The sequence below is a fragment of the Orycteropus afer genome, unplaced genomic scaffold, assembly GCF_000298275.1.
Source record: "Orycteropus afer afer isolate SDZICR_OR568_19922 unplaced genomic scaffold, OryAfe1.0 scaffold00029, whole genome shotgun sequence".
NCBI classification, from domain to species: domain Eukaryota; kingdom Metazoa; phylum Chordata; class Mammalia; order Tubulidentata; family Orycteropodidae; genus Orycteropus; species Orycteropus afer.
In genome coordinates this window covers 6,395,395-6,413,751 of record NW_006921616.1, presented here as the reverse complement: position 1 = coordinate 6,413,751, position 18,357 = coordinate 6,395,395, and the positions used below count along the sequence as shown (strand labels likewise).

The following is an 18,357-nucleotide window of genomic DNA, read 5'->3' as shown; positions in this document are numbered from 1 at the left end:
TTAACAACAACAACAACAATTCCACATCACTACTAAAAATACTTGTATCCAGCATAGATTGTAATTTTTCCATAAAGAAATTAATTTAGAACTTGGTAGTAAATAGCTCCCACCTGTGATACAGCAACTTAGTCATTTACAATGTAGTGATGACATCTCCAGTGGATTTGGACAGCAACATACACTTTCATCGCTGATTCTCTAATGATTTTTTTACTTTTCTATTGAGTTTTCTGTGTATCATAGTGACTCTTTTACTTTTTGTTTTTCTCTTTCTTTTGATTCCTTTTGAAGTTTCTTCTATTTCATTTTATCTATGCATTGAATTGTGTTAAGGTGTTCAGTACAGGCAAATAAAAATATAGCCCAATCTTTACAAGGAGAGAAGTAGCCAGGACTGTTATCGTTGAACAATTGAGAATTTGTGATGATTCCCGTAGCTCACGTTAACATCTTAACTCTGACTTTAAAAATTTCATAAATAGAACCCTCTCAAATGCAAAAAAAAAAAAAAACCCAAAATTTGTAAAAGATGTTCCCTGCAAATGGAAATGACTGATGTCCACCTTAAAATTTCCACATAAAAGATCCTGTTCTGTGCTGCCTCAGTGCTTCTTCGTATTTTCACATACTTTGAGAAATGTAGAAAAGAGTCATGGACATTTTCATTAACTGTTAAAATCAGCAGTGTTATTTCAGAAGATTGAAATCAGCTTTTCCATGCTTGTATTTCAGGAAGGAGAACACGGGCTTGACGAACATAAGCTCCACATGTACCTTTCCGCCTTGCAGTCCTTGATCCCTTCACTCTTTGCACTGGTGCTCCAGCATGCACCTTTCACGAGCAAAGCCAAGCTGCATGGTGAAGTGCCACAGATAGAAGGTACTGACCTGAGATTCTGGAAGGAAGATGTAGAATCTTGGCAGCTTAGCTTCCCAAAGAGTTGTTTCTGATTGAAACTCTAAAAACCACTTTAGAAGAGCATAATTACTAAAATGTATTATGTGTGTGGAGTCTCAAAGTCATAGATGGTATAATATCTAAAGTGAACTCCTTGGCTTTGTCTTTATGGATAAGCTCCTTTTATTGTTTTATAGTATCTGTACTTTCTTTCCATTTTTAATGCATAGTCCCTATGGTATCATTAAAATAGTCTTTTTTCAAGGGCTGGAATAAGCATTTCCTTCCATTCATAGCTCTGGGTCAATGAAAATACTCATTTAAATGTTACTAATATGTGAACTTTGTCACTTCCACTTTCTTTATATTTTCTTCTTCAACCCTCTTTCTTTGAATGTAATTGCTTTTTCCTACTATGTGTTTGATGGAGGGATCATAAGTACATGCAAAAGAATCTATTTTCAATTTTTTTCCATATTCCAAAGTAAATAAGTTGACTTATTTAAAAAAATATATGAAATAGATAGCAGACCCTAGTATTTGCTTATCCCGCTGTCCAACTTACTAGTAAGTGACCTTTGATACATGGTAATAGACAACCCTACTACACTCACCTCCCCAAGATAAATGGCTTTAAGCAAGCCATTGCTATGCCTCAGACCCCTTTGGAGCTTTTTCACATTTATGGAATTATCCATGCCTCCTACTAGCTTCTGATAAAAAAAAAAAGAAAAACCAGACTCACTGCCATCAATTCATAGCAACCCCCACTGGGTTTCTGAGGCTGTAAATCTTTACTGAAGTAGATTGCCCTGTCTTCCTTCCGTGGAGCAGCTGGGTTTGAACCACTGACCTTCTGGATAGCAGACAAGTACCTTATCTACTATGCCACCAGAGCATCTAGCTTCTGATAGACAATGAATTATAACATCAAGAGCATCCCATAAACCTGTTGCCATCAAGTTGATTGCCACTCATAACAACCTTCTAGGACAAAATGGAACTGCTCCATGGGTTTCCAAAGCTGTAATCTTTATAGAAGCAAAATGCTACATCTCATCTTTCTCCTGTGGAGTGGCTGGTTGGTTTGAACTGCTGACCTTATAGTTTGTAGCTAAGCACTATAACCACTGCACCACCTGGACTCCTTATTGAGAGTGTCAGCAAACCCTTTATATTAGAATGCAGTTTTCAAAGAAACTGTGATCTATCTGTAATCTTTGGAGTGGAGCACTGTGTCCAAGGAATTGGAATGTCAATTTTCTTGAAGAACTGAGAGCAGATGGATGGAATGCATTTAATACTTTTAAATTATATTATTGAGGAGGATGAAAATTCACATTTTAAGATAAGATTTCACAGAGAATTCACAGCTAGCCACTTCAGTTTCCATCCCTCTACTCAACAAAGGCACTTCATCTGCCTAGGGATTTTCCTCTCTTTGTAATTCCCTCTCTTTCTGCCTTCTTATTATTGGTTTATTTATTTACTTATCACATAATTATGGAATGTCAGCTATTGCCAAGCATTGTACACCTACTCCTCACTTATCAATATGGTTAAGTTCCAAAGACCAAGTCGTTACGTGGAAATCGGCATTATGTGGAAATGGAGAATGACTGTGGTAGTTAAGGGTGTATGTCAGCTTGACTGGACCTGGTTTTGACTGGCTGGGCAGCTGGTAGTAGTTATTCCCTATGATGAAACTGGAAATCAACTGCATGGCTGAGTAGCTGCTTGAAGGATGCTATCTGCTTCCCATATATAAAGAGAAGCTTTGGGAATGGTCTGCAGTTTTTTGGCATGCTTAAACCCTGCATGTAGCTGAGTCGTTGTTCTGCAGCCTGCCGTGCCCTGCCAATGTTGGGACTTTTTTCTGTACTTGAATTAGTGGCCTAATGTGTTGTTTGGTAATATTGGGACTGTGTCTTTTTACTTGTCAACTCTGGGTTTGTCAGCCTCAGCAGCTAGCAGCTTCCTGAGTGTAGAGAAGCCTACAGCTTCATTGCAATGGCTGGGAGCAGGAGGCAGAGCTGAGGCCCAAGGTTGAGGGGCTTTCACCCAGCCCCTAGAGCTTGGTACTTTGAACTTGGACTTCTAGCCCCCAAAACTTTAAGAGAATAAAGCCCTGTTTGTTAAAACCATCTATTTGTGCTGTCTTCTATTAGAACAGCACTAGGTAACCAAAACTGACTGCATCATTACATAGCTGCCAAACCACTGAGAATCATCGCCTAGCCAAGTGGAAACAGTCTTAAACATCAAAATCAGCATTACTCTCGTCTCACACCTCTGTTTGTTACTGGCAGATACATGCCATTAATGCACAGAATTGTTGGATAGTACATTTTACTGTTGTTAATGTGAAATGTCAGATAAAAAGATAGTTGATAAGTGAGGAGTAGATGTACTGGAGATTAATTAGATAGAGAAGTTTAAAAACAGCTACTTTAATTTAATCCATTCTGCACAAATTCCTTCTAGTGTTTATGTGACCTTTCTTGTCATTTTGTCATCATCATACCAAAAATAATCTTTAATTTTCATTTCTTCTTGACTTAATTTGGCTGCCTGACTTTATCAGTAACTATAAAAGTTCTGATAGTGTAGTGCCTAAGGCACCTGACTGCTAACCAGAAGGCTGGTGGTTCAAACCCACCAGCCACTCCTTGGAAGGAAGGTTGAGCAATCAACTCTGTAGTGATACTGCCTCGGAAACCTAAGGAGGGGTCGCTATGAGTCAGGTCCAACTCGATGGCACATAACAGTAACAACAATGTAAAAGTTCATGTTATTATACTCATTGTTTAGAGTAAATTAGGAATTATTACATCCTCCTTTATAGGATATACATCTCTGTACCTGTGAGTATATGTATATACACACATACACATACATAAAATGGGGTATAATTTATTGGAAATGAGGATTACTTGTTTTTCCATAAATGATAGAAACCCACACAAATATTTTCTTAGCAATTGATTTCATAAGGTTAAGTAATACTTATGTCAGGCACTGTTTTAGGCATTTGGCATGCAATCGTAATACAGCTATGAACAAAACAGATAAAATCTCTGCCATCACAGAGCTTACATTCTTGTGGAGGAAAATTCACTTAACAATTCATAAGAGCTGTTATTTTGCTGAATAACTGTAGTTATTTTGTTGACAATAAAATCCTGGTGTTTGGCCAGCCTAATTAAAGTGGCATTCTTTGAACCTCTATGTATCATTTTATACTAGATGCTCACAATTTTTTTTCAAGTCACTGTTACATAGAATAATGTTTTAAGGCTCCTGAAACATTCTCATTGCTTATCTGTAATAACTGAGCTATTCAACTAATAAGTTGTTTTCTGGTGCCATTTTTCTTCTATCGACCTAGCCTGAGATCTTTGGACATCACTCTTCCTACAGTAAATGTCAACGTATTTATATTATTTTTAACTTCTGTGTTATTTTTCAATAAATTGTCATTATTTTTGAAGGTGTAACATTCATTCCACCTTAATATAGCAGGCTAGGGCTAATATGATGGACTCGTGTTTAGATTAACATGCACTTTGTTTTGACATGGTATAGAAATGTGGAGCCCAACTCTCTCACCGTCCAAATTTATTACATTCCTGGATCAGGATAGTGGGAGCTGAGGTACAGAGCTGAGATAGTGAGAGAAGGATACCAGTTACCCAAATTAGTTTGTTTATTATGTTAGCAAATAGGAGAAGTAAAGAGCAAGAGAATTATCGAAAAATTTATCTGAATCTGCTTAATTCTTTAGTTCAGAGATCAAATGATAAACTATATGTATTTGTTCTTAACTTATTGTTAAAATCTTGGTGTATCAGAGGAAGGCAACAACATGTTAATTTTGGCTTTGGTCTGAGCATTTTTTAAATTATGTACTTTTTCAGATTCTCTCATGTTTAATAATCATCAATATGTTTGAGAAGATAGTGCATGCTTGTTGTACCTTTTCAGGGTGGTTGCCTTTATGTAGGAGTTGCTGGTCCATTAGTAGTTTCTTTGGTTAATGATTAGTTAGCATGCCTTATCCATTTAATAGCCATCGAAAAAGGATTCCCTTAATCTAAGGTCTAGTTACTATTTATACTTTTGAAGTATACTAGTAGTAGTTAAGTTTTATTTATGCAGTTTTGGGAGTGAATTTTTTTAAATTTCTTCTCAAACTTTAAAAATATGAGACCATGGTCATTATATTTATAAGTATACCTTGCATTATATTACCAGTCACTGGCTTTAACATTTTATATTAACTTAATGTTTATGAAACAATGGAAATTTTAAAAAATAAAGCATGGAGATTAAATACTAATGAGATCTGTTCAGCTGAAGCATTATTGTATTTTATATCATTATTCTCTGGTACCTAAAATAGATTTTTCTCAGCTGTTAATCTATTAGTTTCTTAATCCTTGAAGAAGAAAGATATTTCATCATATTTACTTTTTCATTGATAGATACAGTCTGATGGAATTACAGATATTTTTATTTAAATCAAATTCAAATCTGTATTTTCACTAAGAATTTATATTTGGGTTAATTTTAATTTAAATGACTTTTATTCTTTTTTAGTAGCTATTTCATTGCAGTATGTGTTTATTTGTTAGATTTATTCCCATGTGACCAGAATTCATTTCATATATACATTATTTTCTAAAAATTTTTAAGTTTATTGAAGAAACGAATTAAAAATCAAGAGCATAGGGCTTCTTTTCCTTTTGACACAATAGCTAAGTTCCCAAACTGTCATTTTCCCTGTGATTTATTTTGCTTCTATTATTTATAGTGACTAGGTTCCCACGGCCTATGTCGCCTCTTCAAGATGTGTCTACTATTATTGGAAGCCGTGAGCAATTGGCAGTCCTATTACAGCTTTATGAGTACCAGTTGGAACATGAGGGTACAACAGGCTGGGAGAGTTTACTATGGGTTGTCAATCAATTGTAAGTTACCTATTTCCATACTTACTTGATGCATCTAAATCAGTTGAATGAATAATAGGTCATCGTATTTAGCTGTATCACTGAGGGGCAGATATAACTAACTTAACAAAATACAACCCGGCATCATCTGTAGTCAGCCTCTTTGGAGAGGAGGTTCCCACCACTGGATATGTTGTTATTTGTTTATAAAGATAGTGCTGCTGGGTTATGCCAGTCTCTCTGCTCCCTTGTTGGTCCAGCAGTTGTGATGAATTTGACCTAGCACACATCTTGACTTCTCATTTTTGAGGCCAAAATGGATGCTGTGGTGTTTTTCTTTTGTGTGAACCTTAAGTGGATTCAAATGCATAGATTTCAGTATCACTAATATCACACTCAGAACTGTAGCATTAAGGTTCAGATACTTTATAGCAAAACAATTGGAATTGATTTGAAGAAATTTATAGAGTAACCTGTAATCTTAAGTCCTTTTCAAAGAATTCAGAACAACACCTTTGCTTTCAAATTTTGTTGGGTACAAAGAGCAAAACCAAAGTGGGGGGTGAATTATGCTGCTTCAGAAATGCGCAAGGAGGCACTAATTTATGTGCACCCGCCCGCTTTCCTTTCCTTTCATGTTCAGGTTGCCACAACTTATAGAAATAGTTGGCAAAATTAATGTCACTTCAACTGCCTGTGTCCATGAATTCTCAAGATTTTTTTGGCGCCTTTGCCGGACGTTTGGCAAAATTTTTACAAACACTAAGGTAAAAACTTGTGTTCCATTTTCTCATGTGCTGGAGACATAAAAATGTACTGTGTTAATTAATGCTGTAACAGAGTAAATAAAAGCGTGAGGCTTTCCTTTAATTATCTTTTAATGACATAGAATTTATATAATAGTAAAAGAAAATTCCAGTTGGTTATATTCTTTGTTGATTACTGTAAGATGATTTAGCCTAAACTTAAGTTTATATCCAAACTTGGAAATAACATTGACTCACTGTGATGTTTCAGAGATCATCTCTGGTAGCTGATAAGTGGTATCAGCTCAGGAACCCAGCCACAGTGCCTGGGATGTGCTGCTGCTCCTTTACCCACTACCACAGGCTCAGGAAACAGCTGTTTCCTCAGGACATTTGTTCAAAACCTCAGGCGATTATGGAACCACAGCAGTTTATATATAAGACTTGCTGTGAAGCTGTTATCTCTTGGAAATACATGGACTCTTGAGATGAATCCTGCCTCTTCCCATCACTACCAGAAGTAGCATTTGTCACAGTTGCCCATCCTGGTTATTTTGTAACTTTAGATACTGAAATTAGAATGTCCGTAGATCCCAATTTCTTCTTTAATCCATTAATCCATTTGTCTCAGCATATTGTTAAGCTAGTTCTTTAGAGACTTAATAAAAACAGATATGGCTGCTGTTATCAGACATTGATCAAGACATTTCAAAGGTAGTACATGTGTTTGTTGTTAAATCTGTAGTTACTGAAATATTGAAAGCAATATAGTATGGCCAACTCCACAACAAACAACAACAACAACAGTATGGCATAGTTGACTGGACAAAAAGCATGAGACTAGGGTTGTCTGCTCATATCTGCTGACTAATGTTTGTGACCTTCAGTAAATTAATTAATTAATCTGGGCTTAATCTTCTCGCATATGAAATGGAGACATGGCCTCAGTGTCCGATCTATAAGTTAGACTCTCTAGATTGATCTTTTAACAATGGACTACCCCTCAGTTTAAGTTGAATATATGAATTTTAAGTATAGTATCCCTGTTGTACCTATAAGAAGACAAGAACTACTTGATGTCACTGCAGAAGAACCAAAATAATATTACATTTTCACTAGACTCTAATAGATACATGAATATAATTTAATTTTACTGTTAGGAATATTGGCAAGAATTTTTTTGGCATCTCTAGAAGAAGTAGAAAAGTAAATCAGAGCCCACTTAAGCATTGAATACTGAATAGTAAGCAGTCGGCACCATAATCTGAAATCTTTGGTAACATCAGTGATAAAAAATTGAAACATGCACTTGCTCCAACTTAAAATATGAAAGTCTCTACTTGGTATTGAAATTTAAATTTTAGGGAAGTTTATCTAAAAGACTAGATGTAGTCATGGGTATCACATAATAACTGTTACTAATAGACTGCCTTGAATGAAATTTCCTTTTTATTCCCTTTAAATTCAGTCATATTTTTTTCATAATTCTAATCATGTAAATCATCTAAATAATACTTTGTACCTCCACATTCACTTTTAGGAGGCAGTATTTGAAGCATTTATAGTCATCTTGGAAATTGTTTTAACTTAGTGGAGGGAACTAAATACTTGTTGACTTTAATTGATTTTTAAAAGTCCGTGAAAATTTTATTTTTAAAAGTGCTATGTTTAGTAACTGAACTCTTCTTTTATCCTAACTCTCAAAATTAAGAATGATTATATTTCTGACCACCTGAATTAATGCTCTGTAAGACAAAATAAAGAAAGAGAGTAGTAAGTAATAAACCTTGTATTTGTGAAATCATCAATTAGGCCATTGCACCTGAGACTTTTTGGGTCTTTCCTTTGGATTACTTAGGTAAAACCTCAGTTCCAGGAGATTTTAAGACTATCTGAAGAAAACATTGGTAAGTTATTCACTGTTACTTTTTAAAACAGTTGAATCTCTTTAGTTAGGAAAAAGTGCTGTATTCAGTATATGTAAATTGTATAAATGAACTAGCAAGTACATTTGAAAAGGAAAACATGTATTAGTGTTCTTGGTTTTACAGCTATAGAAATATGTTTTAATCACAGTACTTTCCAAAGTAATAAAATTTATTTATAAACCTAGTAAATAATTGTAGTTTTAAGTATAATTACATTATGATATTTTTCTTCATATTCAAAATGATATACTCAGACTTTTTAAATTATTTTAATTATTTCAGATTCCTCAGCAGGAAATGGGGTCCTCACTAAAGCTACAGTCCCCATTTATGCAACAGGAGTCCTTACATGTTATATTCAGGTATGGGATAAAATACTATTTTCCAGTAAAAGTACTTTCTGTTTAGTAATATACTTACCTATTATGTATATTTAAGGAGGAGCTCTGGTGGTGTAGTGCCTAAGGCATTTGACTGCTAACCAGAAGGGTAGCAGTTCAAACACACCAGCTACTCCTCGGAAGGAAGATGAGGCAATCTACTTCTGTAGAGATACCACCTCGGAAACGCAAGGAGGGGTCGCTGTGAGTCAGATCCAACTCCATGGCAGTGAGAGTTTTGGTATTATGTATATTTAATGTGTATGTAAGTGAAAATGTTACCCATGAAAGAAAAAAAATAGCTTCTTCGTTTTATTCAATAAATAATTTATAATGGGGAGCATATTTTAATAAGACCCTGAGTACAATCTCAATTGAATGAATAAATTTAAGAGATTTTTTTGCTTTCTGATACTTGGTTACAAGTGTTAGATTGCATTATTTAGCAGAGTTTGTGTTGTAGTTGACTCAAAACCAGTTGTTTGGTTGGTTGGTTGCCGTCCATGATGAGTTCTTCATAAATAACAAACAGGACGCTTGTTGGGTGAAGCAAAATGCTGTAGAATACTGTACTTTATCTTTATTTTTAGCAGATACTTTGTAACTGGTTTTTTAACTGTGGCACTCTAATAAACTACCCCAAGCATCAGGCTCACTAAACCATTTTATTTGTTCCTGGTTCCTAGTCTGGGCTTTGCTCAGCTGGGCATCTCTTCTGCTGGTCATGCTGGTGGTTTCCGTATTGCTTCATTAAGTTGACTGGTCAGCTAGGTCTCAGCACAGATGACTGGGCTTCACTCTGCATGTTGTGACAAGGCCTTTCTCTCTCTCCACGTGGCCTCCTGATCAGCAGAGCCAAACTTCTTACATACTCACTTGGGCTCCCAGGAGTGCCAAAGCAGAATTTGTCAGGCCATGCTTTAAGCCTGGAATTAGCACAGCATGGCTTCTACAGCATTCTATTGGTTAAAACAAGTCCCAGGCCCAGCTCAGATTTAAAAAGAGGATGAAATAAGCAAGAGTGTTAATCAGAAGATGTAGTTCATTGGTGGCCACCTGTGTATGTAGCAGACCATCACCCTCACTTTACTGGTATCTCATTTTATTGCTCTTTGCTTTATTGCATGTTGCAGATATTGTGTTTTTACAGGTTGAAGGTTTATGGTAACTCTGCGTTGACTAAGTCTATTGGCACTATTTTCCAACAGCATGTGCTCACTTTGAGTCTCTGTGTGACATTTTGGTAATTCTCACAATATTTGCACCTTTTTCATAATGCTGTTGCACAGTTAGTAGACTACATTGTAATGTAAACATAACTTGTATATGCACTGGGAAACCAAAGAATTTGTGTGATTGACTTTTGAGATAGTTGCTTATTGCAATGATATTGAACCAAACCCATAGTCTCTTTGCCTGTGGTAGTTAAATTTGTATGTCAACTTGGCTGGGCCTGGTTGAGTGGCTGGGCAGCTGGTGGTAGTTATTCCCCATGATGAGACTGGTAATCAACTCCATGGTGAGATCTACCACAACCAGCTGAGTAGCTGCCTTTGGGATGTGGTCTGCTTCCTGTATATAAGGAGAAGCCTTGGGGATAGTCTCTAGTTTATGGCATGCTTGGACCCTCATGTAGCCATGTCGTTGTTCAGCAGCTTGCCATGCTCTGTTGACTTTGGGACTTTCAGTGGACTTGAATTAATGGCTTGCCGTGTGGTTTGGTAACATTGGAACTGTGCCATTTTATTTGTCGACCTTGGGCTTGTTAACCTCAGCAGCCAGTAGCTGCCTGAGTGAGGAGATGCCTCTAGCTTCAGTGGGCTGGGAGCAAGAGGCAGAGCTGAAGCCCAAGGTTGAGGGGCTTTCACACAGCCCCTGGAGCCTGGCACTTTGAACTTGGACTTCTAGCCTCCCAAACTGTAAGAGAATAAACTCCTGTTTGTTAAGGCCATCCCATTTGTGGTATATTCTCATCAGAGCGGCACTAGGTAACCAGAACACTGCCTGTACATTGTTTTAAGTAAATTTCATACAGGATGTGTAACAACACACATTTGCATTCTAAAATTATTACAGTATATTTTTAAGGAACATTGATCCCAGTTAATATCTTAACTTGTGATAAAACCTTCTCTTTGGATTTAGTCATGTGGCATTTTAGTTATTAAAATTTTGAAAATTACCCTGTCCTTTTTAAGATTGAGGCAATCCCAGCAGTGAAGTGAAAACAGGGACTCTATCGATAAAGCATATTTAGAAGTTAAAATGCAGGAGTAAAGAAAGAACTCATACTTTGGTGATTTCTTGAAACTATTTTGATTCCAGTTACCATAGAGCTTCCTAGGGCTTCCATAACAAAGCACTGCAAATGGAGTGGCTTACAAGAACAGAAGGGGGTCCTTGGGTGGTACAAACGGTTAAGCACTTGATTATGAGCTAGACGGTTGGCATTTGAGTCACTGATCAGTGCGCCAGAGGAAGGCCCTAAATGCTCTACTTCCGAAAGGTCACAGCCCTTGAAAACCCTGTGGAGGGCCGGTTTACTCTGAACATATGAGGGTTACAATGAGGTGGAATCAACTCTGTGGTAACCATTGGTACTTGATGGTAACTGGAATCAAAATAGAAATGTGCTGCCTCGCAGCTCTAGAGGCCAGTCGTCCAAGTTCCGGGTGTCAGCAGGGCTGTACTTTCTCTCAGAAGGCTCTGGCTGAAGATCCTTTCTCGTCTCTCTGGCTCCTGGTAGCCGCAGACATCACTTGGCTGCTGCTATTCCTAGCTACTGTTTGGTCAGCCCCAGCTCATGAGAACCCCATGCAGAACAGAATGGAATGCTACCCAGTCCTGTCCACTCCTGCACCCTCATGACTGGTTGCAGGTGAACCATCGTGATCCCTAAGGTTTCCGTCTGCTGATTTCTGCAAGTGGTCCCTGAGGCCTTGCTTCTTGGTCTGTCTTAGTCTGGAAGCTCCGCTGAAACCTGTTCAGCATCACAGCAGCACACAAGCCCACTGACAAGCAGGTGGTGGCTGTGCCTTGTCTAGGAATTGACCCCAGATCTCCCACAGGGAAGGTGAATTCTACCAAACCATCAATGCTCTCTTTGGCTTGTGGCTACAGCAAAACTTTGTCCATCGCATGACCCTCTTCCCTCTCTATCTCTGTGTCTCTCCTCAGATTGGTTTAGGACCCCACTCTACCCTAGTATGACCTCGTGTTGACTGATAACATCTTCAGAAAACTATTTTCAAACAAGGTCACATTCATAGATTCCAGGGGTTAGGACTTCAGTGTATCATTTTAGGGCACACTATTCTGTTCATGGGAACTCTAGTAGTGTAGTGCCTACGGCACTTGACTGCTAACCATAAGGCTTGCGATACAAACCCACCAACCACTTCTCGGAAGGAAGGTTGAGCAATCTACTTCCATAGTGATACCGCCTCGGAAATCCAAGGAGGGGTCGCTATGAGTCGGAACCGACTTGATGGCTCATAACAACAACATTCTGTTCATAACACCTGCTAATACCTAACTTATTTCTTTTGTCCTTTGAAACCCAAGTACAGCACTTCATATTTATTGCATGCTTCAAATAAATTTGAATCATTAAATTGTTAAAATATAGTCTACAGTATGACATGAGACCTTATAGTAGAAGCTCCAATTCTGATTTTTAAAGTAGCCCAGTACGCTTTTGTGGTTTCTAAGACTGCCTCATAGGAGCTCTGGTAGTGTGGTGCCTAAGGCATTTGACTGCTAACCAGAAGGCTGATGGTTCAAACCCACCAGCCACTCCTCGGAAGAAAGGTTGGGCAATCTATTTCCATAGTGATACCGCCTCGGAAACCCAAGAAGGGGTTGCTATGAGTCAGGTCTGACTCGATGGCAAATAACAATGACGACAACAACGAGATACCTCATAATGTGGATATATACAGAATCTTCGCATATAGGATATTTTCAGTCATGTAAATGTCATAGATTAACTCTAGTTTTATTCTTAAATTCATAGAGATCAGGATTATTAAGCCCTGCTGTGTACTGTTTTAGCATAATAAATGTGCTGTCATTATTTCTACCTCTCTCCCTCTTTAACCTCTGAAACTTTTGTTGGTATTTTGACTTTACATATTTCACCATAAATACCATTTAAAAACATAATAAACTATCTAATACAAGGTTTGGCTCATAGTAGGTTCTTAGGATAGATTTATTAAAATAAATGAATAATTAAGAATATGTCTTTTGACTCACCACAGGAAGTCCAAATGTATTTCATATCTCTAAAGAGGTAGGAACTTTTCAGGTTATTGTTATAAAACATATACTAAATTGCGGTAGCTATCAAAAATTGCTGGTGTTACCCAGTTTTAGAAGCACACACCAGCAATTAATATTTTTCTTACTAAAAATACTTTCTGATAGGATAAATCATAGCCCTGTTTGCTTTTGGTAAACAAAAGAACTATTTTGAATCAAGGATATAAGTGGAATTTGTTTTCAGATTTTAAAATTTAGAAGTATTCAGTAAATTTTTTAAAATTAGAAGAATCCTTTGTGCCCATTTAAAAGTCAATTGTGTAACTCTTATTTTTCAGTCTTGGGTTTTTTCATATTTATAATTTGTTTGCCAAAGGTATGTCTTCCCTATGTTTTACATAATAGGTGTTCAAAAATGGATGGCATCTCTACTCCAACTTCACTATGAAACTGATTTATCAGTGTCTAAGCCTTCTCACTGAGTAGACTCATGTTTTAGAATTGCTGTGTCCATTTCATTATTCATGCTGATGATTACCTTTATCAGTTGTTCATCTCCACCTGATTCTAAACTAACCTGATTATATAGAAAAAAATTGAAGGTCGTAATAAAATTTTTGTCATGAATTTGTTGATATATTGAAAACATTTTTTATTGTTGACTTCTTAGGTTCCTAGTTTTTTAAAAAACATTGATTTTTATTTATTTTCATATATATTCATTTCATCATATAATTTCAGGTTACCCTCCCTTAATAGGCTCAGGTTAATTTAATATACAAAATTATTTTTTAACTCTCCGAACTCAGCAGGCTTAGTTTTTCTCTAGCACATTGTTTAATAGAATACTCTGTAAAAGAGAGAACCAAACCAAAACTCACTGCCATGGAGTCGGATCCGACTCATAGCCATCCTTCCTTGGGTTTCCGAGGCAGTATCACTACAGAAGTAGATTGCCCAGCCTTCCAGGGAGTGGCTGTGGGTTTGAACCGCCAGCCTTCTGGTTAGCAGTCAAATGCCTTAGGCACAATGCCACCAGAGCTGAAAGGAAAAAAAAAGAAAAAAAAAAAAACCCTTATAATTATGAAAGTAATAGTTCATTGAAGAAAGTTTGAGAGGTAAAGACTGAAAACTGAACCAACTGCCGATGAATGCATTCTGACTCATAGAAACCCTATAGGACAGAGTAGAACTGCCCCGTGGGCTTTCCAAGGCAGCAAATCTTTACAAAAGCAGACTACTACATCTTTCCTTTGTGGTGTGGCTGGTGTATTCAAACCGCTGACTTTTTGCCTTTTAACCAAATGCTTGAACCACTGTGTTACCAGGTCTCCTTTAAAGATTAAAAAACAAGGATTCAGAAATATAACAATTTCTTTTAATACCACAGTAGTCTATATGTCATCAAGCAAGAAGTTTCTTACTACTAGGATACTGCAAAGATAATTTCTTAGAAATCAGTTTTCTAAAATTAGGGATAACTGTTTTTTTAGTTAAGGTGCTGTGGCTAAAGCATTGGGTTGCTAAATAAAAGGTTGGGGGTTCAAACCCAGCAACTACTCCATAGGAGAAAGATGAGGCAGCTGCTTCTATAAATATTTACAGCCTTAGAAATCCTAAGCTGCAGTTCTGCTCTCTCCTGTAGGGTTGCTGTGTCAATTCAGTGACGATGGTGGGTGGGTTTATTTTGTTAGTTTGTGTTTAGGTACTTAGAGTCAAAACTCATGGGAATTTATTAAACTCAAAATCATAAAAAAGACAAGGCTTACTGGTCGGACTAAGCTTGTGAAACCCCCAAGACCGTGGCCCCTAATTAGCCTTCAGGCCTGGAATTGAACTCACTCCAGTGGCTTCCAGTCAGACAATAGACAGGCATATGTAGATAGTGAATATTTACACCGGGTAGATACACTCCTTAGAATGATCAATTAGGGGAGGACAGAAGGGCAGTATTTCCAAAGGGAAATAGCTCAGGGGGCAGGAATGCATTGGAAGGAAGGTCACAGAGAAGAGGAAACTACAGGGAGGAAGGGGGAAGAGAGCTATTACGTTGTGGAGACAGTAGTCAATGTCATGAAACAAAATGTGTGTGAACTGCTATATGGAAAAAGAATTTGCTCTGTAAATTTTCACCCAAATCACAATAAATATTTTAAAAAAAAAACAGACTCATGAGAATTAAAATTGGTTAAGTAAGTTTTAATAAGATAATATCATTTTTAGTGTGCTAAGTCATTACTCTCCAATAAAACTTTCTGTAATGATGGAAATATTTTATATCTGAGCTGTCCAGTAAGGTAACACTAGCTACTGGCCTATTAAGCACTTTAATTGTAAGTGCGACTAAGAAACTGAAATTTTTTTAACATACTTCTTACTAGTTTAATAAACTCATAGCTGCATGAGGCTCATGGCTACCATATTGGACAGTGCAGTTCTAAATCCAAGGATCAAAATGTGCTTCGCCATCTTACAATTCTGATCATAGTTATGCTTGGATAATATCTGTCATTAAAATAGCTTCCAAACTAGTATACCTTCCCATTAACTGGTAACATTTTCTAATTGTAGGTAATTATGGTTTTCAGTTCTGCTTGATTGCTTGGAAATTTATTATCAGTCTTTTTCCTCTGTAGGAAGAAGACCGAAAACTGTTAGTTGGATTCTTGGAAGATGTAATGACTCTGCTTTCATTATCTCATGCTCCTCTCGATAGCCTGAAAGCTTCTTTTGTGGAACTGGGGTAAAAATAACAGCTTAGAGATTTTTAAAGACATACAAAATTTATAAATTGAAATTCTAGAGTATATGTTTTAAGTCTAGGATTGATCTATATACCATATCTCTAGGTTTTGACACTTAAGATGGTTTTTGGTTTTGCTTATTTGTACATTGTTAATATCCTTGAATAAATACATTATAATTTAAAAATAGGGGAAAGAATACAGTTATTTGGAGAAATAAAATCCAGCATAAATGTGAAGGAAATTTAGTTTCCCAGAACTGATAAAGGAGCCCCAAGTGCAAGCCAGCATGTTGGGCTCCTTGTCCTTTTTGGTTTCCTTTGTCCTGTTCATAAACGCATCACCTGGCTGCCAAAGCCATTTTCATTTCAGTCTTTACTGAAAACAGGCTAATGCATGTATTTATAATGCCATCTTATATTTGAACAGACTTCACAGCCAACAGGCCCATCCATGTCGATGATTCCAATTGCTTAATTGTTCTTACAACTACCACATGATGTAATTTGCTTTGTATAGATAAAGAAATTAAGGTCTACAATGGTTGTAACTTAACCCATCTGACTCTTAGGCCTTTTTTCTCATATAGGAGTTTGAATTTTCTTCCTTTTTTATAGTTTTAACTTTTTTGCTACTTGAGTTGAAATTTCTACCACAATTGTAAATAAATACTTACAGAAGCTAAAAGTGTAATTTCTGAATATGCTGAAGTTTGTGATTTTACAAAATCACTTACTTTTTTAGATAATCTTGTATTTGACCTGTTCAACCATATAGGGCAATTCCATATATATATATTGATATTTTTATCATTGATATTCATTATAAAAATCATATAATTTTTCAGTATACCATTAAGTATTATAGCTTTGATTTTTAACATTGATGTTTCTCTTCCAGTGCAAATCCTGCCTACCATGAGTTACTGTTAACCGTTTTGTGGTATGGTGTTGTCCATACTTCAGCACTTGTGAGGTGTACTGCTGCTAGAATGTTTGAGGTATGTAAACAGATGCATCTCTTGGCTCAGATTATAATGAACCTCTTCTTTGGAAGAGGAGGAGGGAATATTGGAAAGAAAGTCATTGACATACCATGTTTTTTGATGCATGTTTTATGGCGTTGAGCAGTATCCAGTTGTGTACTGTGTGATGGGGCAGAAACATAATGGTGTAGCTTTTACATATTTAAGAATATTTTCTAGCCTTATTGGTTCCTGACCATTACTCTATTATCATTTTTATTCTCTAATTCTATTTTAATTTCTTTCTTATATAAATCTTTTAGACTATACTTTTCTGATTACGAAGGTATAGTTAATAAACTAAAACAGTTGGAGGGTATCTTTCAAATTGTAAAATATAATTGATTTATAACTACTATTTAAAAAGCAATTGTAATTACAGAGATGTTTATCTTACTGATTTATAGTACTTCACAATTCCCTCACAGATCGTATCTGGGAAAACATCATTATACATTAACTGACCATAGCCTTTTAAGAGAGAGGAAACTATTCATATAATTAAACTAAATATTCTTAAATTGCCACCTACCCAAGTGTAATAATACGTATCTTTGTGTTCCTCATATAGGAAGTTATATCATAGCCTGGTCTGCTTTTTATATAGCGTTTTTCAGAACTTTAATGTGGGCACTGAAATTGGTGGCGAGTGTTACTTGTTGTTACTGACTTGTGCAGTACCGCCAGACTGCCCAGGTCCAGTTTCCGTCCTTACCACTTAGCATCTTTGTAAGTTACTTGGGGAAGTTCTGACTTCTCCTGACTTCGTTTCCTTCTCTACACGATGAAGATGATGATAATAGTAAATGCTCATCTCACAGGATTTATGTTACTATTAAATGAAGTAATATTTGTAAAACCCTTAAAATAGTGTCTGGCACATAATTAGAGCTTAATAAATGTTCACTGTTCTTATCAATGTGGGCACTTTCTTCATCCAGTTTAATTAGTTCACAAAATAATAGAGTGGAACATATAAACTAAAATTGTCCATATATACATGTGATTCTTAAATTATCTTAAAACATTTTTTCTATAGGAAGAATTGGGTAATTCATTTTTTTCTCTGGATTTCAGAATTTTTCCACAAGTTAAGATAAATTGCAATTGGAAGAATAGGGCATTGACATATTTAAAATGTATGCCTTCTAAAAACTTTAAATATATTAAATAGGTTCATGGACTCTAAAGAAACTTCCACTGTTATCAGGAACAAGAGACTCCTCCGTGCTTTTCCCTAAGTTACTGTCCATATTTTATTAGGGAAAAAACAAGCTGTAAATCAGGTCTTCTCTGTCAAGGTGAATACCAAATTTAAAAATTGACTTGCTGTCCAGTGCAAGCTTCTTCCGGGTGTGAATAATTTTTGATCGTTCAGTATGCTAGAAAAGGGGCATTACCATGAAAGGAAAAAGAGCTTTC

The 18,357-nt window shown here is 36.4% G+C and overlaps 1 protein-coding gene across 1 annotated transcript in view; it reads left to right on the top strand.

Moving 5' to 3' along the window:
* RELCH (RAB11 binding and LisH domain, coiled-coil and HEAT repeat containing) overlaps positions 1 to 18,357 on the top strand; it is a 153,116-nt gene that overhangs the window by 99,400 nt on the left and 35,359 nt on the right. The window contains exons 17-23 of the mRNA XM_042780237.1: positions 736 to 883; positions 5,715 to 5,871; positions 6,494 to 6,617; positions 8,455 to 8,503; positions 8,807 to 8,886; positions 15,804 to 15,910; positions 16,812 to 16,911. Of these exons, the coding sequence (XP_042636171.1) occupies positions 736 to 883; positions 5,715 to 5,871; positions 6,494 to 6,617; positions 8,455 to 8,503; positions 8,807 to 8,886; positions 15,804 to 15,910; positions 16,812 to 16,911 (765 nt within the window). The remainder of the gene's footprint in view (positions 1 to 735; positions 884 to 5,714; positions 5,872 to 6,493; positions 6,618 to 8,454; positions 8,504 to 8,806; positions 8,887 to 15,803; positions 15,911 to 16,811; positions 16,912 to 18,357) is intronic.